Source organism: Malania oleifera, chromosome 2, assembly GCF_029873635.1.
Source record: "Malania oleifera isolate guangnan ecotype guangnan chromosome 2, ASM2987363v1, whole genome shotgun sequence".
NCBI classification, from domain to species: domain Eukaryota; kingdom Viridiplantae; phylum Streptophyta; class Magnoliopsida; order Santalales; family Ximeniaceae; genus Malania; species Malania oleifera.
In genome coordinates this window covers 125,542,524-125,569,729 of record NC_080418.1, presented here as the reverse complement: position 1 = coordinate 125,569,729, position 27,206 = coordinate 125,542,524, and the positions used below count along the sequence as shown (strand labels likewise).

The 27,206-nt window shown below is 36.0% G+C and overlaps 1 protein-coding gene across 5 annotated transcripts in view; it reads left to right on the top strand.

Annotated features, from left to right (window-relative positions):
- LOC131149134 (ubiquitin C-terminal hydrolase 12-like) overlaps window positions 1-27,206 on the top strand; it is a 106,127-nt gene that overhangs the window by 66,127 nt on the left and 12,794 nt on the right. For all 5 annotated transcript variants that reach the window (XM_058099259.1, XM_058099258.1, XM_058099257.1 and 2 more), the window contains exons 16-21: window positions 4,267-4,389; window positions 24,760-24,837; window positions 24,933-25,021; window positions 25,106-25,214; window positions 25,907-25,975; window positions 26,065-26,175. In XM_058099259.1, the coding sequence (XP_057955242.1) occupies window positions 4,267-4,389; window positions 24,760-24,837; window positions 24,933-25,021; window positions 25,106-25,214; window positions 25,907-25,975; window positions 26,065-26,175 (579 nt within the window). The remainder of the gene's footprint in view (window positions 1-4,266; window positions 4,390-24,759; window positions 24,838-24,932; window positions 25,022-25,105; window positions 25,215-25,906; window positions 25,976-26,064; window positions 26,176-27,206) is intronic.

Here is a 27,206-nt window from a genome sequence, read left to right as displayed (position 1 = left end):
TGCCTCTAGTTCCCTCGTTAGATGATCTTATTTCCCATGATGTTGATCCTCCTATAGTTGTTTGAAAAGGTAAATGCACTTGTACCTGACATCCAATCTCTAATTTTGTTTTCCATGATTTCTTGTCACCCTGTATTACTCTTTGGTTAGTATTTTGTCTTCCATTTTTTCCCATTTCGGGTGTAGGACTGCAATGGTTGAAAAGATACATGCACTACATGATAGTCATACTTGGGATTTAGTATGTCTTCTTCCTAATAATTCTGTGGTTGGGTGTCATTGGGTGTATAGTTAAAGTCAATTATGATGGTTTTATGGTTCATTTGAAGGCCCGCCTTGGTGCTAAGGGATATACTTAGGTGTACAGTTTGGATTAGTCAAACACATTCCCTTCGGTCACTAAACTTGCCTTAGTACTTTTATTCATCTCTTTAGCCACTATTTGTCATTGACCTTTACATCAGTTAGATGTGAAGAATGCTCTCCTACATGGTGATCTTCAAGAGGTCAATAAAAAGAAACCACTTGGGTTTGTTGCTTAGAGGGCATCAGCCTTAGTGTTAGCTTAAGAAATCGTTATATGGATTAAAACAATCTTCTAGAGCATGGTTTGGCCGATTTAGTGTTGTAGTACTTGAGTTTGGCCTCTGTCAGTGTGCAGTAGATCACTCTGTATTTTATCATCATACTCCATCCGGTAGGATTTTGCTTATTGTGCGTGTGGATGACATTGTGATCACTGGTGATGATGATCAAGGTATCCAGGACCTAAAGCTTTTCCTACAGAGTAAGATTCAGGCCAAAGTCTTGGGGCCATTAAATTACTTCTTGGGTATAGAAGTATCAAGATCTTGTACGGGAACCGTCTTGTGTCAGAGGAAGTATGTTCTTGATCTTTTAGATGACACTGGTCCGTTGGGGTCCAAACGTATTGATAAACCCATGGATCCCAATAGCAAGTTAGTGCCAGATATGGGTGATTTGTTGCCTAATCTAAGACGGTATGGGAGACCTTTTGGAAAGTTGAATATCTCACAATCACTTGACCAGATATATCCTTCGCAACAAGTGTTGTCAGTTAATTTATCGATTCCCTGAGAACAAGACACTAGAATGCAATAATTCGAATTTTGAGACTGGGAAGAGGTCTCTTATATCGGTATTGGGGTCACACTCTTATTTTGGGATATACAGACGTTGATTGGGCCAGGTCACCTTCTAATTGAAGATCCACAACTAGGTACTATATCTTTGTTGGTTGTAGTTTGGTGTATTAGAAGAGTAAGAAAAAAATGTGGTGGCCAAGTCAATTTCCGAGTTAGAATATAGGGCTATGGCACACACTACATTTGAACTTGTTTGGTTGAAGAACATGTTGGAAGAACTGGATTTTCCCTATTCTCAGCCTATGGAGTTGATGTCTAATAATCGAGCTGCTATTCGTATTGCCTTCAACCCGGTCTTCCTTGAGCAGACAAAGCACATTAAAGTTGATTGTTACTTTATTCGGGGGAGACTTGTACAAAAGCTCATTACAACCGCTCATGTGAAGTTTGATTTTCATCTTACTGATTTGCTAGCAAAAGCCTTGGGAGGTGTTCATGTGAAATTCATTTGTAACAAGTTAGGAACATATGATATATATGCTCCAGCTTGAGAGGGAGTTTTAAAGAGTTATGTTAGTGTGAGTTAGTAAGGGTAATATGGTCCATGGTTTTGTATTTGACATTTATTATAAGTAGAGGCAGAAACCTATCATTGAGGTTAGGTTTTCCATTTTGCCCTATTATTCAACAAGCTTATTTAGGTTTCTAGGGCCTGTTTCGTTTTGGAAAAAATATCTTCCATTTTCCATTTTTTAGTTTTCTAAAGAATTATAAAAATTTTAGATTATTTCTAAAATTGTCAAGATTCGTATTAAAATGGTGGAAAATAAAGTGTTTGTAATTGTGCACAACAATTTTTCATTTTTTATTTTTAGATTTCAAAATAATCAGAAACAGGACAACTTGTTTGCCAATTTTCCCAAATTTATAAAATTAATATTTAGAATCATGGATTTTAAGGCTTGAATTTGGATTTGTGTGGGTTTAGAAGAAACTCTATACATAATTCACACAAATTAAAGTTTGAGATCCGAATTCCATGCTCCCATACGCAAAGTAAGAGTTAGTAATCTAGGAAAATAATGAAAAAATGGTTTACAATTTTTATCTATAAATATAAAAAATTAGAAAACAAGGTGGCATTTTTGTAATTATTTTTAAAGATTAGAAATGAAAATAAAACTATTACCACAATCAAATAATGCCAAAACTGTTTCTTGTTCATTTATAAGATATAAACGTTGTATATATAAAAAATTTGCTAACTTTTTTGTAATTTTTTGGAAAACTAAAATGGAAAATGAAAACTTTTTTCTACAAATAGACATGCCTCTAATATTTATCTTATTATTTCCAAAGCATTTTCATCCTAGGAAGGGCCTCATGTGTATTAGTTATTTTCAGAGTTGACTTACAATTAGTTTGTGTTGGACATTGGTTTCGCAATGAGTGGTACACTAATCTTCAAAACCGTTGTGTTATTTGATAAGGTTCAAATTTTAGTTCAATTGTCACTGCTGCCAGTGTTTAGCAGGGTTTTCTGCAAGTTTTAGCTCAAACTCGTAGGATTTGTGATTGCAAATTAAATCTGTTTGCCTTGCTGCCATTCTGTCCCACTGTCACATTGCTGTTGCCACCGCTGTTGCCTTTCTCTTTTCTGTCCAGCTTCAAATCCCTTCAAACCCTAATTGATCAGATTTGATCAGAGTTGTAGGCCAATATCTGTTGAATTTTAGACCTGTCGAAGCCAACCCCAAAACTAGTTTCTGATGGAAGCTACCATTGCTTCTAGTCTCAGACTATATTAGAACCAAACGGTCCAAACCTCAGTTGACATCCATATGTTGTTGTTTTGGAACAAGACTCAATCACCCTTGGTGGACCTTCACTGTAGCTTCTCCATCATTGTTGAGCCATGCCAAGGGTTCATCCTCATGTGCCATCAGGGCAATCGAGTGTGATGAATAAAGTACTAGAAAAAATCCTACATTTTGTTTTGAGGGAAGGAGAGGGTTTAAAAGAACCAGCTTGCTTGATTTGGACTGGGTCAAAGTAGATTGACCAAACAGGTTGGGGAGGGATGGTGATTCAGTTAGTGTTCTTAATAGCTGTGGAGAAGTTCCATCTTGGGATGAACAAGCTTGACTCTATGCTTTACAGTCTTATGTAAATCATTGGTCCTAACTATTGTAAATTAGAAGAAAAGATCTTCCTTTGAGTCCATTGAATTTTTTTCTAATTGATGGAGAATGGTGCAACGTGCAAGCAAAAGCTATTCTACTTTTCTAACTTTTGTTGTATTTTCAATTTTTTATTTAGGGTATATTTGTTGGGATTATATCCTTAAGACTTTAGGACATTTTTCTTTAGGAAATTAGTAAACTTTTTTAGGTTTCTGAACGTCATTTTTCTTACGTAGTTATGTAAGGTGTTTTCATCAGATTATGTCTTTAAAAATCTAGTATATTTTTTATCTAAACAATTGGTATTTTAGTTTATTTAGGTTTCTAAATTAGTTTTCTTACTCTCCAAGCATTGTAAGCTTATAGAGGGCCGCTGATGTACTAGTTTATTTGGAGTTTCATTTCAATTCTTTTGTATTTCCATGATCTCCAAATTTTTGATATCCGCATCTGGCTGATGCCAGACTTGAAATGGAGAAGTTTGAATTAGATTTACTCAATTACAGCTGTGATGTGTTAATTGTCTCTGAGACCAAAGCTAAGCAAAAGGGACACTTGGATCTTTTAAATGTCGAGAAATCTGTGCTTGAGCAAAATTGCAGAAGCTGGTTGCTCCAGTTGGGGGATCAGCAAGCTCTTCCCTCAGATATCTAACTCTAGAAAGATAAGGAACAGTATCAGAATCCTGTATGATAATGATTCTTGTATCATTTAAACTACTCTAATTGAATGAAAATTGTTGAAGTAGTATATAGTATTATAGATTTTTTCTATTACCAACTTATGAACTCTTTCTTGGGAGAGATAAATCATGAAGCAAGTATGAGCACAAATTGAAAATTTTTGTTGTTTTTTTTAGCATATTCTTATTTTTTTCTTAGAACTTGTTCTCGTGTACTTTAGAAGTCTATTACATATTGTCTTGAGCTGTTATACCTCTTGACTTGATTGTTGCCTAATTGTGAAGTTGCTTGCAGGAGGAGGTTGCTAAAGAGTTTGGTATCCCAGTGCAATTTCAGCGATTTTGGTTGTGGGCAAAGCGGCAAAACCATACATATCGTCCTAATCGACCATTGACAGAGTTAGAGGAAACACAATCTGTAAATACATCTGCTTTTACTCATTTTTTTAAGAGTGCTGTGGTCTCAAATTTATTGTATTCAGAGTTACTGCAGCAGAGCATGATTGTCAAATTGGGGTTTGATTAGTAAATTGAAATTCCAGTTTTGGGAATCGAGAATTGAATTGAGTCATAAGATTTGGTGTGAATTTCCAAAATCAATTGTAAATGACATGCATACATAATATATGAACAAGAAACAAAATAAAACAATAAAATTAAATTTTGGCATTAAAAAATCTATTTAATGTGTATGCTTTCCCCAAACAAATGTAAGGGAATGTGTCAAGAAATATTAATAAAAACTGAACTTTATGCTGTTTGAGTGAAGCAATCAAGAAAAAAGAATGAAAAAACTGAACGTTTGGCACTTACAAGTTAACAACAATAAAAAAAAATGATAAAAGTAGGGGCAAGTCTGCGTACACTGTGACGACCCTCCCCTTACCCTTGCAAAGCGGGGAGTCTTATGGCACGGGGACGCCCTTTATATTCTTTCTCGAAGTATAAAGAAAAAAATAATTAACTTCAAAATATGATAATAATTGAACAAACCACCAATCTTTCAAATCATAACAACTCAGCAGGTGGACAAAAATTTCTGAAAATCGGACCAGAACTGGACTGAAATGTGTTTTGTTTCAATGGTTCGGTTTGTTGGTTTTGGTTTTGGTTTTGACTTTTAAAAATAAAATATTTGGTTTTGGTTTCTGGCCCAATACCAAACCAAAAAACTGAAAACTGGTTAATAAATTGTAGATGTTATAATTTTATATGATGCTAATGTTAAGAGCTGTTTTACACTCACATTCATAACTATTTAGTAATTTAATCAAAATTCATAATACCCAATGCCCTTGTTTTAGTAATAAAATATTACAGCCCTTTTAATTTTTTAGCAAATTCTAAGTGAGGGAAGAAGCCTGGGGTGGCATTATATACTGATGTTGAGGCTCCCCCAGCTTGTAGACTGTCAATGTGGGACAAATAGCGTGCCCCTCTGCAGCAGAAAGGCACCACTGCACCGCCTCCCAAAATTTCTATCCACATCGATTGTGCGTGGGAAGGGAATGGGTTTCCCTTCCTACAAATATGAGCTCCACCCTTCTTAGTTTTTAACAAATCAGTTCATGTATTGGGCTTGCGTTGCGGGCTCAGGTAAGGCGAATGGGCCCCATCTAGTTTGATATTTGACCTGCCCTCTTGTGAGGTCCAATAATAAAGTCCGAAGCTTTTAAAGACCAAGTTTAACTGAACCAAATCATAAAACCAGCGGTTTAGTTTCTTTATTAACGAACCTGTACAGTTCAGTTTTGGACCTTTTGGTTCATGAAATTTTACAACGGAAGATTTCGTCTTGGTAGTCGGTTTTGTCAATAACTGAACCATATAGAGTTGATTACACCCCTACAACAAAACATGATTACCACCTTAGCTGATGGGTGTTCTGCCCCTTCCTCTCAGTGGAAGGTAACATAAAAGCAACAAAAGACCTAAAATTTTATTTTCTTCTCCTTTTTAGCAAAAAATTCACGTAAGGAACAAAAGGTAATTGGGTAATAATAAAAGCAACAAAAGGGGGGGGGGGGGCGTTTAAGCCAGTTGGGTTTATCAAGATATAATAGGTCTAGAATCGTGTGAATTGATGGATTCAGATAGATTCGTTAATTGACTAGGCAGTAACGGTTCAGTTGTTTTTAAATTTGCTGGTAAGATCTGAATTGATTTGGTGTGGAATTGATATGAATTGTATGAATCAAATTGAAAATTGTAAGATTTGAACAACTATGCAGCAGAGCAGGTTACATGATGTTGCTTCTTATTTACTGTATCTATAACTTTTAAAGCTTGTAGAATTTGCATGCAATTGCATTTGTGTTTCTATCCTCTAATCTTTTATGCTCATATGAAAACTGTTTTTTAAGTTGTATGAAAACGTTATGGTTGTATGTAATGTGAATGAGTTATGGTTTGTAGCTCTTTAGTGATTTGGGTTTCTAGTTTAATTGAATATGTGACATTCTGTATGTGATAGAAGATCATCCTTCCCTTCACAGAAAAGGAATTTAGAGGATGTTGCTGACTTAGGATCCATTTAGATCCTTGAAAGAAAATCTGACCAATGGAGAGGGAAGGAGAATGATTTTGGAAAAAAAAAAAAAAATACTGAGAAATTGGTTCTAAAGTGCTTTTCACCTTTTTCTTTTCTCCAATGTCCCATTTGTGTGATGAGATGATGGATGATAAGATGGGACATTATATCGTATTGTTTGTCATCCCATATTCTCTTATGATATATGTGTAATAGGTAATGTTTCCCAGGGCTACTTATCCCATATACACATATAAGTATCCCTGCCAATGAGGCCATATTCTGTCCCCTTCTTTTGTGAAGGGATAGTTGATGGAGAATCGTTTGGTATGCAAAATGATTGTCATATGTTTCACCAAACATAAGATTGGATCATACATGAAGTATCCCATCTCTAAAACCATGCAAAGCAAGCATGCTCTAACTCCTTTTTCCACTTTTCCCAGTACAGTTTCTTGTTTTCTCTCATATTCTTAAGAAATTTCATTTTTAATAAAAGAACATGCTATAATTCTTATACCCAGTATACATCATACCAAGAATACATATGGCACTGTATACCATCGCTTCTCATTCTATACTTGCTTCTCCTACTAATTTTTCCAATCTGGGCCTAAATTCTTCTAGGATCCAAATTGTTTCTAAAGATTAAGGCGTGGGGTTGAGGTTAAGCTGTTTAGTTCTTATTATTGTACATGACATGAATGAGAAGGGGAATTATGTGCCCATATTCTTGGGTGCAGAGGGCATTCCTGTTGCCCTTTTCACTCATATTTTCTTTTTTCTTATGTATTTTATTCTTATTTTTTGAGGGAGGGGGGTCTTGGGGATAAGAGAGTTTAATTGTAAATGATACAACTCTTATGTGGTGCACTGGTTCTTATTTGTTTGCTATACATTATCTGCTTGTTGATGCCCTGTCTTACATCTGGATTCCCGATTTGCCTCTTATTGCATTTGGCATGGGATTTTTAATTATTTTGAGCTGGTTTGGCTTATGTAGCCAATGGCCACAGCATGCTGAAGAGAGAGAGTGAAAAAGGAGAAGGGAAAAGAAAGGAATGGGGAAGGTAGAAGGAGAAGATTACAAGTACAGTGAGGGAGAGGGAAATTCTAATTCTATTCAAATTGTAAACCCAGGAAACACCAACACTCTTGGAAGCCCCAATTATCAATATTTAACATGTGATGGTCACCAGCATGTAGCAGGTATTGCCGCTATATTCCAAAAATTAATCTAAATGTTTTCTATTTTGGACATGTGTAAGACACAGCTGGGACACTTTGGGACACATGTTGGACCTAAAGCGATGCATTTTATTCTCCCTTTCTTACCGTCCCTGTATAGAACAAAACCCCAGAGAGAGTTGAGCTTGAGCCCCACCCTTTGCTGCCTTTCACCACCAGAACCCCCATGCTTCCCCTGCACTGCCAGACCATTGACGACAGGAGGACTAGCTGGGACGAGAGGGGCAGTGGGAGTGGGTTGCTAGAGGATGATTTTCCTTCTTCAGTTCGAGGCAACTAATATGTTGACTCCTCTCCTCCCTACCTTCTCCCTCCCTCTCTCCACCCTCTCTTAGCCACTCTCATTTTCTTTTAATTTATTGATTAGTCACTGCCTATCATCAGCCTCTTGTCTCTTTGCCTGGCAGTGTCTGCTCTGTTGTTTTTTTTTTTTTTTTGGAATTTGGATTAATGTTTTAATGTGAATGTGGCTAATGGATGTATAATTGTGATTTGTACATGAAATTTATTCATAGAATGTGTGTGAATGATGCCTATAGTTCATTTTAAAATAAAATTACCTGAATATTTTTCACTTAAAAGGAGAAACCATGCCTAAATTTACATATTGGAGAAACCATGCCTAAATTTACATACTTTTACATTAATTAATTAATGTATACCTGCCGTGTGGTATCCTAATTTTTTGAAAATTTGTAGTATACCTTGTGTTGTGTCTGTCTTGTGTTGGTATAAGTGCTTTTTATTTGTAAGGACAAAAGGCACTAACCTCCCCTCATGTTTAACAAAAAGACATAGACCCTACTTCAAAATTTTAATGAACATCCTTTGGGGTTTGGAAAAAAGACGCGAATCTCCCAGTTTAAAAATATCACGAACCTTCTGAAGCTTTGGCAAAAAATGTGGAGCTTCCTTGATATTTGGAAAAATGATCCAAGGATGGACTATAAGTATCCCAAAAATCAAATGTCAAGGGAGGTTTGTGGGATTTTTGAAACCTCAAGGAAGGTCCACGCCTTTTTTGCCAAACCTTAGGGGAGTTCAGTGTTTTTTTTCCCTAGTTGTAAGCTAACCCCATAACATACAACCACCCAACTACATAAGCACCTTGTTGTTAACTTAAACCGATATTTACTCAATAATCTCCTAAATAATTAAAAATATGAAATTGTCAGAGTTTTAAATTTAAAACAGGTCCTAGTCTCCTAGCCTACGTCTAAATAAGCGTGTTGAATTGGCAGTCTAAGTGGAGGTGACATTTTGGGAATGCTCACAAACATCCTGAGATTGCCATGTAGCATCTAAAACTGAGTGGCCATGAGGAGAATCCAGAGACTCATCATCCAAAATTGCCTTGAATCTATCATTTAACTTTGAAATGGGAGGAGTTTAGGGAGCTGGATAATCTGCATGAGCACTTGAAGACAAGCCAAGCGGCCAAGATCTTAAATTTTGATTTCGACTAAAATTTCCAAGCTTTATAAGTATGGAAATTTCAGTTTCTTTTTGAATAAAAATGACGGAAATTAGCTGTCAAGCATGAAATTATTTTATGGAATTTAGAAATGGTTAATAGACATAATAACTTATCTTTTAAGAGTAATATATTATAAACTCAATACATTGTATGTTGTGTATGAGGTGCAGCAGCTCCCATAAAATATTCATATTAAAATTATTTATAATATTCATATTAAAATTATTTATTTAATATAAATAAAAATTATAAATTAGTAAATATTATATATTATACAAATAAAGAGAATTTATACATAAATGATCAAATAAAATGTTTTTGTGAAGATCTATGTTTAGTTTTTCATATAATTTCAAAGTCCTTGTGGTAATATTTTGCTTTAATAAAAAAAAGAAGATAAATAAAGAGAAATTTCACTTTGCTTTAGATTTCATATTTGAAGTCCAAGAAAATTTCATTCTATAGTTAACAAGTTTGACAAGTTGCGCTAAAATTTCAAGATGTCGATAAGTTTCAGATGATTCATTCAAATTTTGACAGAAATTTTGTAAGATGGAAATTGACTGCTATTTTTTATATTGAGGGCGATGGAAGCGGAAATTTCAACAGTTTCATGGAAATTTAAGCTGATGCAAGAAGCTCAAAGTTGCCTAGATGAGGTGTCAAGTTTTCCACATTGAAAACCAGATTGATGTTCTCCACAGTTATAACTGGACTGATGCTCACACAATCAGGAAAATGAAGTAAATATTTCCGAAGGATGGAAAATAGGCCAGTGGCACACTATCACCCCATATTTAAATTCTCTTGTCCTATAATGCACATCAGCAACGAGTCTGTAATCCGGATTACATATGCCATGTTTATGGCTAATCTTAGCATGCAGCTATTCATGGATGTGCGACGGGCAAAATACTATACAAGCTCAGAAATATGGAATTTGGTGGTAAAGGAACAAGGTTAATGGGTGCATGGGGTTTGTAGCCAACAAATAGACTACTATCATGGACCTACTCCTTGAGTTTCTATAAGAAAACTAGATTATAGGTAGTATAAGTTTCCATGTTTTTCTCCCATTACACATGAAAGATCACCCAAAACTATGTTCTATGACCACGGTTTCACTATTAGTTTAGGGATGATAACTGAAGAACATCAAATTAGTGTCACATATTTTCCAAAGTGTTCCAAAACTAACAAACTTTATGCCCCTATCAAACACCACGGGACTTGGCAAGCTGTGCACTTTGGCAATCTCTCTAAAGAATTGCTTAACTTCATGTGACGCAGCGTAGGTTTTAGTACATAGAATAAAATGTGCCAATAAAATGTGCCACTTTGTTCAACTAATCAACTACAACGAAGATGGAATCATGCCCTCAGGCTTTTTAGCGAGTCTGTGAGCGAACTCTGTACTCTAGTCTGTCTTAGCCAATGTGCTTGAGAAAGAGGGTACAATGGGCATCATTTTGTTTCCTAGATTTATCTAGTTGACGAGTGTGACCCTAGGAGGCTATGCTAGCCACATCCTTCTCCAAAGAATGCCAGAACTAGTACACCTGAGAACATCCCTGAAAAAGTCTGCATACCCTTTATAAAAGACCCTTGCCCAAAAATAAGGCACACCAAATAATCATCCTTCAAGAAATCATATCCCATGACCTTGACATTCATGGCATGGAGAGTAACTGCAACCCCACTAAGGTTGTCAGCTACCTTATTCTTAACATGAGAACAGTGTTTGAAGACAAATTTGTACTCGTTAAGAAACTATACGGATCAGCTTCCTTAGCGCTTAGCTTTTTATGTGAAGTCAAATAGTGTAGAGCAAGGTTGCTAGATAGGAGTACAAACTTTTTTAGTATAATATAGCATGTCCTATGTTGGAAGGAACTCACCATAACATAAAACTATTTATCATGTGTTGTTTATCTATTTAATTAGCTTTTGAGAGCTTCTCCTAGAAAATGCTAGTAGGTGTCCCACCTGCTCAAAACCTCTCAAATACCTACTTGAAACTTTACTAAAGTCTAGATGGCTAAATACATATCAATTTCTGCTTAATCTCTCCAAAAACACGTTGAAGAGTCCAATGAAACTCCTGTTTCTTAAACAATTGATGATGGGAGCCATAATAGTGCTAAGGTTGTTAAAATTGGGATCCTGCATGGGACCATTGGAAGGATTAGTAAGATCAAATCATAGTGTCTGGTTGACGGATCAACGACTGTAAGAGTCTACTAACAATATAAAATAGATATAAAATATATTTTATTCTTCATAAACTTGAACACTACAAACATATGAAGTTATCTAGTAAGTGTTCAAGATTAGGAAAATAACAAGTAGCTTATATGGTGAAGCCCTCGTGTAAAGAGATCAAGTATTCAAATTGTTGCATTCCTATGAATCTTATCTCAGTCAAGTCGACTTACAAGGAAAAAGAAAAGGAATAAATATTAGGTATTTGTTAGTTGTTTTCTTTTGGGTTGCTTCCTAGTTATGAAATCTTCTTTTGCTATTAAAAAAAATAAAGACAAATTAGTTAACAAACAACTGTACAACATGCACATCTAGATGATAACTTTTAACTAAATGAAGAAGGATCAGAGGGCATTAGCTAATTTGAAGTGTTCGGTGAACTATGATGGGAAGGGTTTGAAGAGGAGATTTCTTGGCTGATTATTGCAGTTCATTTATTTATTTTTATTCTGCTTTTATTCTTCTTTTTGCTTTTTGAGTTTTTATTTATTTATTTATTTATTTATTTTGAGGATTCAATATCCTTGCTTTGATTGTACATTTTCCATCTTAATATATTTTATTTTATTATTAAAAACAAATCTAGATGTTAACTGTAAAGGGATTGGGTGGGACTAACACATGGAAGGAGAAGGTTAGGAGAGAGATTTAAAGATTTGGGTAGATTAGTAGCAGCAGAATAAATTAATTGGAGATAGAAGTTCGGAGAGTGGTGGTCGAAAGAGGATAGGGGTAAAAAATACCTGATATTTCCATTGGAAGGGGGGAACCACATTATGAAAATTAGGTTGGGTGGGGTATGGTATAGCACCCTCAGTTATGTGGTTCAGTATTGTGAGTTTTTATAACCAGTTATATAAGAAAACAGTTGCTGGTAAAACCAAGTGGATGGGATGGACTTTGAGTTGTATGATTTGTGAACTCATGGGATGTTGTGGTTGGACTAGAACGTGTTGGAAGACAGTAAATAGTTGTATCAGCAATAAAACTCTTGCCCCTTCTGGGTTATCCATAAATTTTTTTTCATCAATGCTGGGGAATAATGAGACGAGCTGTGATGGCCAGGTTTCATCATCTGTGCGAGGAAGCAGGCTTTGAAAAATATCTTAATACGACATTTACATGCTGATTCCAAAGAGAAGAGGGGGGTCAATATTCAGGAATTCAGATACATTAGTTTGCTGGGCAGTTTTTTAACTTTCTGTTGGTTAGTACTTGAGGGCAAAGCTCTCCCAGATTACTTGAGGGTCTGGGAACTCTAGTACGTGATTTGTAGAATGCTTTCATGGAGAGCAAATTTGAGAGGCAGTGCTTGTTGCAAATGAATGCGTGCACATGAGAAGTGGGTGGGCAAAACAGGGACCATAGCTTTAGTTACACAAAGTGGAGTAGTTGCAAGTGCCAAAGCAGGAAGCAGGAAGTTGTTGAAGAATCAAAATTTTGAAGCTTCGAGGAAATATTTACATAATTATAGTTCTACAATTTTTAGAAATATTTATTGGAAGTTAAGTAAATATAACTCTTTGATAAGATTCTCAATCTACCACATGCATAAAAAGTCAAAAGGAGAAAATTCTCATTAATTGAAATAATCAAAGAAAAGATAACATCTGTCTGATATTTAGGCAAATCTCAAGTCTCAAAATTGTTTCTTTTTTGCTTCTTGTGTTGGGGGGTTGTTATATCTTTAATAAGAGGGATATCAGGATGTGGGTTTTGAATTCTTCAGGTGGATATTCACTTAAGTACTTTTTTAATTTTTAGTCACCTCATCAGGTCTAATATGTCTTTTCCCATCCATTGTTGCATGTTGGAGGCTAAAGTCCCTTCTTAGATTAAAGCATTAGTTTGGTTGGTGGCTCTCATTAGAATTAACATGAATAATGTGCTTCAAAATAGGAAGCCTTCTAAGTCCGTCTCCTGATGCATGGTTTTTGTGTCATAGCAGTTTGAAGACTTTGACTTTTCCATTTGTTTTTGCACTGTTCAGTTCATTTGCAGTATGTGGATAGAGTATTTGGATTATTTGGTGAGGTTGGGTATGTCCAGTGTTGGTGGAGGAGCTTTTATGCATCTCTTTTATAGGACTTGGAAAAGAGGAATGCTGGTAAGTGTGGAGGTGTGCTCTGTTTGCTGTTTTGTGGGGGATTTGGTTGGAATGGAACACAATTATCTTCTCAGGCAAGAGATTTGTCTTCGTCTTTACTTTGATGCAACATTTAGTACTTGGCATCCCTATGGGCTTTTAGTGCAGGCTGTTCCAATGACATTTCCTTTGAGGATTTTACATGCAATTGGAAGATTTTATTTGAGCTGATTCTATTTTATTCATTTGTTTTCCCTTTCTGTTTGTAGATTCCTTGTCCTCTTTGTTGTACTTTCTCTTTTAGAACGCTTTCCCCTTCATGTTCTAATCAAATTTATTTAATATATATATATATATATATATATATGTATGTATGTATGTATGTATGTATGTATGTATGTGTGTATGTTCCTAAGGTGCCTCAGACAAATTTTTTTGGGTTATAGTGCTTCTGCTAATTACCCTGGTTAATATGGAAAACCAAAATATGTAAGATCGTGCTAGAGAACTAACCCATTGGCTAAGAGGCTCAAGGTGCCTCAGACAAATATTTTTGGGTTATAGTGCTTCTGCTAATTAACCTAGTTAATATGGAAAACCAAAATATCTAAGATCGTGCTAGAGAACTAACCCATTGGCTAAGAGGCTCAATGAAAAGGTTGGATAATGCTTGATTTTTATGGTCAGATAATGAGGATGGAAGAGAGTTTTTGGTTAGTTGGTAAATTGTTACTAAGCCTATAGCAAAGCAGTTTGATGTGTAAAAATATTTCCTTACTAGGTAAATGGTTATGGAGATTCCCTCAAAACCATTTTCTTTGTCGCACAAAGTTGTTTGGTGTGAATATCGCCTTCATTTAAATGGGTAATGACGCGAAAAGAGCTCTCCCTGCTGCTCATGCAATGCTTTGAAGTTCATTCAGGTTGCTCGTCCATTCTTTATGCTCTGAAGTTCATTCAGGTTTCTCATCCATTCTTTCTGCTTATAAAATTGTGGATGGCTCCTCCACTCTTCACTGGGGGAATAATTGGGTTTTGATTTGTGAATGCTTGTTTGTTTCTTTCTTTTCCTCAGCTTGATAGGTTTTTGTACCTTTATAACACACCTGTGTCTATATTCTTTGAATGGTTTGTATTTAATGGGATTGTATTAATGGGATCTTCATTTATTGAAATCTTAATGATAGGGAAATAGAGGAGTTTGCTTGTTTAGTGGAGGTTCTGGGTATGATGTGAAAGCCTGCAAGAGTGGAGGCTCTTGCTTCGAATCTTTCTTGCCATCCTCTTCTTCTTCTTTTCCGTTGGATATAAATTAGTTGGCAAGCACAGATTGGTTAAAATGTTAAAGCTTTTACTTGGACTTTGATTGTCAACAGGTAATCTGTTTGGTAATTTCTTGGATTATGAACATAAAAATAGTAGAGAATTTTCACAAATATTGAAGGTTTCAATAGTTAAATGACAAAATTATATGAAATTGCTGTAAGAAACAATGAATTAGTGTGAAAAATGAAATAAAATGACCAAAAACTAACAACCAATAGCCACAAACTCCAGCAGTTTTCTTTTTAATTAAATGATAAGAAATATCAAAATTTATAAAAGATCCAAGAATATAACCAAATTTCACAAACTTCAATGAAAAATCTTAACGCAAAGTTAATTAATTTGCACAATGTTTGTGTGTTCATTAGGCCTATAAGGGCAATTGTGCAAAAAAATTATTAATTTTTCATGTTCCGTGCATATGATTCTAATCTGTTAATAATGGCTTTTGTTAATAAAAATGGTCTTTCATAACTAAGAAGATAGTTCAAAGGGTTTTAGCATAACCTTTGAAGTTTAGGAGTAGCATTTGAAACATTTCCCTCTTACTTTTTTATTTTTATTATTCAAGTAATATGGTTACATTAAGGCTCTCAACATGTAATAATAAATGCTTTTGTTATATGGTGGACTCCTTGTCCCCGCGCGTTGTACCTTTTCTTCTTTCTATCTAATATACGTTCTTTTGTTATAAATAATGATAATAATAAATGTTTTTAAAGATATAATATGACAAGAAGAATTGAATTACAAGTGATTGCACCTGCTAATGTAAGGTCCTGGATCCATCGATTGGGCAAGGAGATTCACTTTCTACTTTTTGATTTGTTCTTGTGGTGGATATTTTGAGTAGATTGGTTATAAAGAGCTTGTGGGAGGGAATGGGGTGGGTAAGGAGGGGCTGCAGTTTCTCATCTCTAGTTTGCAGATGATGCTGTTTTTTTCTTAGAAGATCACAAGGAGTCTTTTTTGAATGTGCTCAATTGTTTCAGTGTATGTCCGATTTAAAAATCAATTTGAGGAAGAGTAATTTAGCTTGTGTTTGAGTGAGTCTAGATCACTGGAGTTGTCCGGCAGTATCTGGTGTGGTATCCTAGATTGGCCTTCGACTTATCTAGGAGTGCCTTTGATGGAAATCCTATGTTAGTTGGGTTTTGGGATTTTGTAGTGGAGAAGGCATCTAATAGGTTAGATGGTTAGAAGGGTCCTTTATTCTCTCTTCTCTAGGTGGGAGGATCACACATGTTAAGGCTTGTCTTTCTAATATCCCTCTCTATTTTTTGTCTATTTTTAAAATGACTACAAGGATAGCTAGAAATATTGAGAGAATAATGAGTGATTTTCTTTGGCCTAAGGTGGGGGAGAAGAGGGATCATTTGGTTAGTTGGGAGATTGTTTGTAGGTATAAATAAGAGGGGGAATGGGGGAGTGGGGTGGGATTGAACCTTGGGAATTTGGTGTTTGAAGACATTGCTTTAGTGGGTAAATGACTTTCGTTTTCCCTCGAGGGAAATTCCCTTTGGCACAAATTTATTAAAAGTAAACTTGGCATGTAGGGTAATGGGTGGGATGCTACCATTGGGCTAAGATATTCTTTTCGAATCCCGTGGAAGTACACCTTTTTAAATTTGTCCTATATTTAGCCCATATGCCAATTTATTGTGTGTAATGGTTATTGCATTTGGTTTTGGGTGATTATGCTCTTTCTACTTCTTTTCCTCATTTGTATAGGATTTCCTCTTTACACAAAGGATCTATCTCTTCCTTTTTGAATTCAAATGGGGATGAACTCTCTTGGAATTTCAGTTTCATAGGTCTCTTAATGATAAAAAGGGGGGGGGGTGATGGAGCTATCTTCTTTTTTATGCCCGGTGGAAGAAATTTGTCCTTCCTTCAGGAGGGAAAATCAATTGTGGGTTCCAGACTCTTCAGCAGAGTACTCCTTCAAAACTTTTTTTGAGTTTTTGATCCTTCAAAATCGGTCTTTCCCACTTCATTGTATCATTTGGAAGGCCAGTGTTCCCCAAGATTAAGGCTTTTAATTGATTAATTGTTCTTAGTAGAGGGGGAATTTTAAGGCTCTATCTGTGGATGTTTGTTCACCATGCTTTTCTTAGTTCAGAATTGGCTTCTCAGTTGTTTTTCCATTGTTCATTTTCTTGGAGACTTTAGAAAATCTATTTGGATTATCTGGACAGATTAGGGATTGCCCAGAGTTGGTGGAGGATTTGTTACCACCTCTTTTAGAGGCTTGGGAAGGAGTAGAGATGGATGAGTTTTGTAGAGGTGTGGATGAACTGCTGTCCTTAGAGGCATTTGGCTGGAGAGGAATGCTCATATTTTCACAGGGAAAATGTTATCTTGCTCTAAGTGTTTGGATAGGTTGCGGTATATAGCATCATTTTGGGCTTTTGCACCCGGTGGTTTTATAGGGTTGTATTCCTCCAATCTTTCCAATTGATTGGGAGGCAGTTTGGTTTTGATTTTTTTTCTTGGTTCTCATCTCCTATAAGGAGGATTTCTTATGCTCCTTTTTGTATATTCTCTTTTCTGCAATGACAATTCTTTTCTATAAAAAAAGAAAAGAAAAAGAATGCCTATAATATTTCGAGATTGTTTATTTTTGTAGCTGTGCAGTCTATCTACTGCTCTACTTGGCTTGATTGAGGCCCTAGTATGGCAATTAGGGGGTGTTTCGTTTTAGAAGACAAGGCTGAATTTAATTTGCCTCTTAGTATTTATCACAGCCATTGTTTTCATGCTAAATATTTCCTCATCTGTGCAAAATTTGTGGTTGCTGAATGAAGCTCCTCTATTGCATTCTATGTTGTTGTTTCCCCAGATTGCATAGGATATAGTCTATGAGATGCATTTCAAGTTATGCCATGAGCATATGAATGCAGTACGCTAGGTAAGAGGTACACAGTTCTTGGGGGTGTAGGCTTAGTCGGTGACTCAATACACCATTTTGGATTGTGGTTCACTCGAACCACTTATTTGAGTTGCTTAGTCAGTACAGTACAATTACAATTAAGATTTTTACAAATTTTATTTTATTTTTTTATGGTTTTTCAATAAGACAAACTGCATCATAACTACATCACTATTATCTTCATTTGATTGAATTGTTTTGAATTATTAGATATTTGTCAGCCTTTATTAGAGGCTGATCTTTAGGAGATTTACAGCTAGCAAATCAGTTGATTTGTTAGCCATTTTTCGTTCCACGATCCTAGGGGATTTGGGTAGCATGTCACCCGATTTTGTAGATAGTCTTACCTATTTTTCTGCTTTCCATTTTAAATAGGATATTCTATTTTCAGTAGGTTGTAAATATCCCTTGTAATTAGATGAGAATTATCATCTATTTTAAGGGAATGTAATATTTTTCATAAGTTAGTGGAATATTCTGTTTTCTTTTTCACATTTCAACATGGTATTAGAGCATCCTCTGAACCCTAATCTTCCCATATGACCAAATACGGTATGGCCACTGGGAGACGGGATTCCACCTCTGTAGTCTCAGACGTCACCACCAATCAGGAAGCCATGGTCTCAAGCAACAGTAGCAGTTCAGATAGCAGCCTCATGCCCATTACAAGACATAAACTTAATGGGAATAACTATCTCCAGTGGTCCCATTCCGTGATGATGTTTATATACGGAAAGGGCAAGGATGATTATCTCTCAGGATTTGCAGCCCAACCAAGCAAGGATGATGCGAAGTTCAAAACATGGAAATCGGAAAATAACATGGTCATGTCATGGCTCATTAATTCCATGACAGATGACATTGGATAAAATTTTCTTCTCTGTGGAACAACGAAGGAGATTTGGGAAGCTACCAAGGAAACATATTCTAACAATGAGAATACATCTGAATTATTTGAGGTGGAAAATGTTATCCATGACTTACGCCAAAAAGATTTGACAGTGACCCAATACTTCAACACCCTCAACCGCTACTGGCAATAGCTGGACTTATTCGAGGAGCACTATTGGAGCTATCCTGAAGATGGAATCAGGTATAAACAAATTGTTGAAAAGAAAAGAATATACAAATTTTTAATTGGATTTAATAAAAATCTTGATGAAGTACGGAGAAGAATCCTAGGATCCAAACCACTGCTAAACATCTGAGAAGCATTTTCAGAAGTTCGCCGAGAGAAGAGTCGAAAGAAGATAATGATGGGCCTTTAAGATTTTGCAACAAACCTGGAGAGTTCAGCCCTTGCAGTTTGAGGAAATCCATATAACAACATTGATGGTAGACCGAAAGAAAGGGAGGTCATGGTGTGACCATTGTCGACGTCTTGGTCACACCAAGGACACCTACTGGAAAATCCATGGTAAATCCGCTTATTGGAAACCTTCCTGCTTTGCCAACGACAGAGAAGGACGGGGAATTTCGTCTCGGAAGATGAAAAAACAGCACCACCCGAGCCTAGTCTCTTCAACAAGGAGCAACTAGAATTATTGCAGAAAATGTTCAGCCAATCTTCAGCAGTCCCTACTAGTCTGGTTGGTACCGGTTCTTTGGCACACAAAGGTAATTTTTTAAGTGCTCTTAATGTTAAAAAGGAGAAGCTAGGTCCATGGATTATATACTCGCAAGCATCGGACCATATTAACGGAGATAGAAATTTTTTTTCCCTATTATGAAAATTTAACATAGCAGATGGTTCACTCTCAAAGGTGGCTGGTACATGTTCTGTTAAAATTTCAAAGAACCTAAAACTCAACCTAGTTCTATTAGTGCCAAATTTGGATTGCAATTTACTGTCTATAAGTAAGCTCACTTGAGATCTCAATTGTGTTACTAATTTTTTCCCCAATATATGTGAATTTCAGGTCTTGGATTCGAGGAAGGCGATTGGCAATGCTAAGATGTTTTTGGGGCTCTATATTCTCGAGGTTAATGATCCTCCTCAAGGAACAACTCACAAATCCAATTGTTTATTGTCTAGAAGACAAAGTTATTTTTCTGTCATTCATTCTAATAATGATTGTGCAATTATGTTATGGCACTATAGGTTAGGACATCCAAATTTCTTGTATCTCGAGAAACTCTTTCCTTTATTATTCAATAATAAAAATCCAAATGATTTTCAGTGTGAGATATGTCAATTTTCAAAACATGTTCGCAACTCTTATGCCAACCGATCCTACAAAGCATCCCAATCCTTTTCAATGATTCATAGTGATGTGTGGGGGCCATCTAGGATCAAGAATACTACTGGATCTCGTTGGTTTATGTCTTTAATAGATGATCACACTAGACTTACCTGGATATTCCTTATGAAAGAAAAGTCAGAAGCAGGTCAGATTTTCAAAAATTTTAACACTATGATCCAAACACAATTCCAAGAAAAAATACAGATTTTGAAAACTGATAATGCCAAAGAATATTTCAAATTCATTCTTGATGATTATCTCTTGAGTCAAGGTATAATACACCAAAGTTCCTGTGTCAGCACTCCTCAGCAAAATGGAATTGCCGAAAGAACAAACTGGCACCTACTAGATGTTGCTCGCTCCGTCATGTTCTCTACACATGTACCGAAACACTTTTGGGGTGAAGCCATTCTCACTGCAGCATACTTCATAAACAGGATGCCCTCTCTTGTTCTCAAATTCCTAACTACCTGTCAAACTCTACTTCGGTCCTTTCTCAATACTCGACTTATCTCCACTATTCCCTTCAAAGTATTCGGGTGCCCAACTTTTGTTCATGTTCATAGTCAACATTGGGGTAAACTTGATCCTAGAGCCCTTAAGCGCATTTTTCTCGCGTACTCTCCAAACTGAAAGTGTTATAAATGCTATTCACTAGCGACTAAAGGATATTATCACTCCATGGATGTCACCTTTTTTTAGCAACAACCATATTACCCCAAATCTGAAATTTAGGGGGAGATTACACAAGAATTCTAGCTTTGGGATATTGAAAAGTTATCTCACCTCACCGTTCTTCTGATTCTGGCCCTTCTCACCTATCACAAATTTATGAATCTATTCCAACTACTGACTCCATTTCTCCTTCACATCCTTTCTTAGACTCTCCCGTGAAACATCAGCATTTGGACACTATTCAACGAAAAATGATGAGTTGATTACCTATTCACTGAGGAGAAGGAACCAAAAGGAGATAGAACAAGAAGCACCCCTTGAGCAAATCCAAGAGTCTGATCTAAGCCCTAGATCAAGTGAAAATTAACCAAGTAACTCTAATCCCGAGACTTCCCATAATGAGATAACTAATGATGATAGTGATTGTCCTATTGCTGTGACAAAAGGTGTGAGATCATTAACAAAACACCCAATATACACTTTTGTGTCTTATTAGGGGCTGTCATCGAATTTTAGATCTTTTATTGCCAACCTCGACAAAATCTAGGTTCCTAATAACATACAAGAGGCTCTCGGTACACTTGAATGGAAGTCCGTTGTCTAGGAAGAAATCAGTGCACTAGAAAAAAATGGAGCATGGGGAGATCACAGAAATACCAACTGGAAAACGTCCAGTAGGTTGCAAATGGATATTCACCGTGAAACACAATGAAGATGGAAGTGTTAACCGATTCATAGCTCGGCTGGTAGCATAGGGATCCACTCGATCATATGGGATCGACTATGCAGAGACATTTGCCCCTATAGCCAAGTTAAATATAGTGCGGGTCTTGTTATCTTTGGCAGCAAATTTAGACTGACCTCTTCACCAACTAGATGTCAAGAATTCCCTCCTCAATGGAGACCTAGCTAAAGAAGTCTACATGGAAATTCCTTTTGGATTCGAGACACGGGCTACACACAACAAAGTTTGCAAACTCAAAAGATCTTTATATGGACTTGAGCAATCCCCAAGAGCTTGGTTTGAGAGATTAACAAAGGTAGTCGGGAGGTATGGCTATTCTCAATGTCAATAAGATCATACACTATTTGTTAAATACTCTCCTGATGGAAAAATTTCTATCCTCATTGTATATATTTACGACATCATTCTTACGGGTGATTATGAGGAGGAAATGAGTAGTCTCAAAAGTCTTCTAGGTAAAGATTTCGAAATCAAGGACCTTGGGAATCTCAAATACTTCCTAGGCATAGAAGTGGCACGGTCAAGGAAGGGAATCTTTGTCTCCCAAAGGAAATATGTTCTAGATCTTTTGAAAGATACTGGGATGCTTGGATGCAAGCCAGCAGATACTTCTATGGATTCAACAACCAAACTAGGAGCCAAGGAAGACAGTGCACCAGTGGATAAAGGCAGATACCAAAGACTAGTTGGAAAACTTATATATTTGTCTCACACTCGACCTGATATTGGTTTCTTTGTCAGTATGGTGGTTCAGTTCATGAAAAATCTCAATGAAGAACATATGGAGGCAGTTTATAGAATCCTACGATATTTGAAGTTGACAAAAGGTAAAGGATTATTTTTTAAGAAGAATCAAAGAAGAGATATTGAAGTATTTGGTGATGCAGATTGGGCAGGCTCAATACATGATCAAAGGTCAACTTTTGGGTACTGCACATAAGTGTGGGGAAACCTAGTCACATGGCGAAGTAAGATGCAATCAGTTGTGTCAAGAGGCAGTGCAGAAGCTATATTCAGGGCAATGGCACACGGCATCTGTGAAGGAATATGGCTAAGAAGGCTTGTAAAGGAATTAAAGATTTCAGGTGAAGAACCCATGAAGATGTTCTGTGACAATCAGTCAACCATTAGCATTGCAAAGAACCCAGTGCATCATGATAGAACAAAACATGTGGAGATTGATCAACATTTCATAAAAGAAAAAATAGAGGAAGGAATAACCAAGATGTTGTATGTGCCTACATGTCTCCAGACCGCCGATATCCTTACCAAGGCTTTGCCAAGAAAGAATTTTGATGATCTGAGTTCCAAGCTAGGCCTAATCAATATTTACAGCCCAACTTGAGGGTGAGTGTAGAATTATTAGATATCTGTTAGCCTTTATTAGAGGCTGATCTTTAGGAGACTTACAGCTAACAAATCAGTTGATTTGTTAGCTATTTTTGGTTTCACGATCCTAGGGGATTTGGGTAGCATGTTACCCGATTCTGAAGATAGTCTTTCCTATTTTACTGTTTTCAATTTTAAATAGGATATTCTATTTTCAGTAGGTTGTAAATATCCCTAGTAATTAGATGAGAATTATCATCTTTTTAAAGGGAATGTAATCTTTTTCATAAGTTAGTGTAATATTCTGTTTTCTTTTCCACATTTCAGCAAATTGTATAAATTGTAAATTAGCAACAACAATTACTAAATATATTTATTTGTATTAATGTAAGTTAATCTTTAACAGTAGAATTGCACTCTTAAGAAAATGTTGAGCTCTTCAGCTGAATAAGTCAATATTACTAGCTGCATATCTTATTGTATGGTAATAGAAAAATGAATACATTTTTCATGACAATATCAACTGGGATTCTTGAAATTCCTCCCACTGCAGCTAAAATAAATAAAAGTGTTATTGTACCACTTTACCTAAAAGCTTCAGCTATTAGGTTGTAGGCCAACAATGTATATCAAGCTTTAATACTCCCCCGCACGTGTAGCCCAATACTATGTGTTAGAAAAACAAATGTTAAATAACAGCCATTACAGGGAATATAATAATTTTTTAAACATCATACAATAAACGCGGGCAACAAGACTAGAACCCAGAACCTCCAGGTAAACAGCTCTAATACCATGTTAAAAAATCACTTTACCTAAAAGCTTATACTATTAGGTTGCAGGCCAACAATTATATCAAGCTCTAACAAAAAGATTTTGGTATGTTAAAGGGACGCACTGAAAGCTACCTCTTTCTCTCTCTCTCTCTCTCTCTCTCTGTTTGAATCAGTCTACCATGGCTCATCTCTGCACTATCAGGCACCTGTCAATGACACCGCTACAAATTTGAGGAGGCTATTTCCTGCCCTACCATCTTTCCGCTCTGCAACAATTTTAATGGAGTCCCTTATATTATTCAATGGATTCCCTCAAAAGCAAAATTAAAGTCAGATTTAATTCTTTCTAACAGTTAAATTTTCTCAAAAATTTGAATATTTTCATGTGATTTTTATTTGAGTGGTTAACAAATCTGGGTTGCTACTTTTTACCAATTTGGATTCCAACTCCCACGATCCAGGGTGCTATCAACTCAAGAACTGGATCGTGGTTCCTGTTGGGGTGGGAAGGTGGGCATGATCAGGTAACTATGGTACATATTTCTCAGTTCTAAGATATTCTTTCTTCATTGCTGTCAATTTATTGTTTAATCTGTGAATTTAGATGTAGAGAATCAATATATTTGGTTGTAATGGGTTTTCATTCTTGTGGCAGTTATAGTTTTATTTATTTTTTCCAAAATTTCCGTAATTGATTGATTTGTGATTCGATGACTTTGTCAGTTTTCTGGAGCTAATTTTCTGAATTTCTTAATTTTCATAATAATGTTTTTGGAATTTCCTGGTGGCATGGTATTTGGCTTGTTAGTACTGTTTTGTAGTTCATTGTCCTGCTTTCGCTCTTGCTTCTCTGTTTTGTCTTCAATGGGGAAGGTATTATTCCCTGTATAATGTATAAATTCATGTTCTTGGGATGTGATAGCTTGTTTCTCTCCCGGTGTATTTCTCTCGCATATAAGAATTTTTACATGGATTTTGCTGTAACCTGTGGGGTTACTGATCAAAAGTGTTTCAAAGTCTGTGAAGTTGCTAGATTTTTCTCTCTTTCTTTTGGGGGGGTGGAGGGGTCGGGGGGTGAGGAGGGAAGGTGTTATTTTAATGCTAAAGGCTGTTATCATGAGGACTTTCCTAATCTCATATAAGTTGTACTGCATTGTAGGTTGGACAACTCAGAGAGGTTTCAAATAAAATGCATAATGCGGACCTTAAGTTGTTCTTGGAAGTTGAGCTTGGGCCGGTAATGTTGTCTAACGAATTCAGGCATTGTAAATGCTGCAATGGAATTTCATTTTCTTTTCAGTGGGGTTATTGACCACCTGATTGATCATTCAGGATTTGCGTCCAATCCCTCCTCCTGAGAAGACTGAGGAAGATATCTTACTTTTTTTCAAACTCTATGATCCTGAGAGAGAAGAGTTACGGTACATAGTAATTTCTTCCTTCCACGTTCCCCAGGTTTGAAATTGCATGTGATTTAACTTTAGAATTATTTTTGGTGATGTCAGTTACGCTGGAAGGCTATTTGTGAAGAGTATGGGTAAGCCTGTAGAAATCTTGACAAAACTAAACGAAATGACCAGCTTTTCTCCTGATGAAGAGATTGAACTTTATGAGGTTTGCTTGCTACATCTGGAAAAGTTGTAATAGTGTAATACATTTACATAATTGAGTTATCATTCTGAATTCTCAGACCTTATTATGCATTGAAACTTTCAAGTCAGAGTCCTGTCTAGCAGTTTGGGACTCATGCGCATCAATCAGGTTGGGCAATGCAGATATATTAGAGTCTGCATATCTGAACATTGTGTGAATTGAGATTGATATGTTTCCAGTCCCCAGACTCACAGCTTGGGAGTACAAGCTGTTGTCAAACCATATGCTGCTTCCCCCTGACGGGGAGAAAAAACAAAAACAAAAGATGCCTATGGCAATACTGGTACTTGAATCCTTGTTTTTAGAGTCTCTCTCTCTCTCTCTCTCTCTCTGTATTTATTCGTGATAATTCTATTCTAACACGCAGTGAATTGACAGTTACTCATGTCATGTCTGGTTTTTTTTTTTTTTTTGGATCAGAAAACAAGAAATTAATTCAGAAATGCACCAAAGGGGTGCCAGTCTATGAACACAGAATCATTTACGGCACAAAAACTCACATCATGTCCAGTTTTGAATAGACTGCTAGTCCATTATTGAATGTTGAATGGGACATGCATTCATGGGGTTATCTAGATTCATGTTCAAATTCTTCTTTCATCAATACATTATTTTTTAGTCGAGGCATTTCACTTCTGCTTTGTTATGTTCAGGAAATAAAGTTTGACCCGAGTGTAATGTGTGAACCCGTTGACAAGAAATTCACATTCCATGCTAGCCAGGCATATCCCGTGCAACCTTGTTGTGTTATGTGACTATTATATAGAGCATTTGGTTGCATTTTAACTTTATCTGTCCTCTGTGTATGCAGCTTGAAGATGGGGATATCATTTGCTTTCAAAAATCTGTTCCAGTTGAAAGCGTTGTACAGCTCCGCTATCCAGATGTTCCTTCATTTTTGGAATATGTGCAGAATCGTCAAGTACGTCTCTTTCAAATTTTTGATACATGTGAACACAACAACTGTTGTGTTCCAATTGCTTATGTGCATTTTTCTTAAATATTTGTTGTATTTAACGTGATGCAAGAGCTGACCAGACTGACATATAAGTATATTTTCTTTGGAAATATTTCATGGCGGTTTGAGCACGTGACACCCATGCTGTGGGTACTGGATTCTAACTTTGCAAATGGGTTGGGAGAGATAGTGGGGTTTGGGATGGGGCATAGCTTATGCCAGAGCACCTCCCAGTAGGCCCAAAGAAAAGAAGCAAGTAGTTTGTCTATTGGCCCTTGTAAGATGAAGCAAAGATGCAATCTTTGACTTTAATGTTTTGGTAAAATCCCATTAATGAAGAGAGAGATTTTAAATTTCACTTTTGAATAAATTTCTGAGGCTGCAAAGACATAGAACTTTTGATGGAAATGTCCATTTTTTATTTCAATATTAAAAAACAGGGGAAATTATTGGTAAGCATGGAAGTTTTTTCAAGCTTTGGGAACTGTTAATATTGTAATGAATGATTTGTAACTAAAGTATTATAATGCATAAATAGTGAGTGTGGCATGTAAAACAATAATCATATCACAAACTGTAAATAAAGATTTGTAAACCAAGTAAATATTAGTTCATTCGGAAATGCAACTTATCAAAGCTTTGTTGGAACTTCGAACACTTAAAATTCCATCTAAAAAAATAGTTATTTAATGAAATTCTTTGAATTTGTCAAAATTGTTTGAGAATCAGGAAACTCAAAATTTCTATGTTTTACAAAAATTGTACTATATTTAGTATTGGAAGGCTTCAATTGCAATTTAAAAAAAATGTTGTATGGCCATGTTTTTGACAAATTTCATTGAACTTTCAAGTTTTCAATAAAATCAGGATCATTTGTGAAAAATTTCGAAGGGGATATAATAAGATGGAAATTAGCCTCCTATTCAATTTAAGAGTGCTGCAAAGAGGAAATTGGATGGAAATTTGGAAAATTTTGTGGAAATTAGAAGGCCATG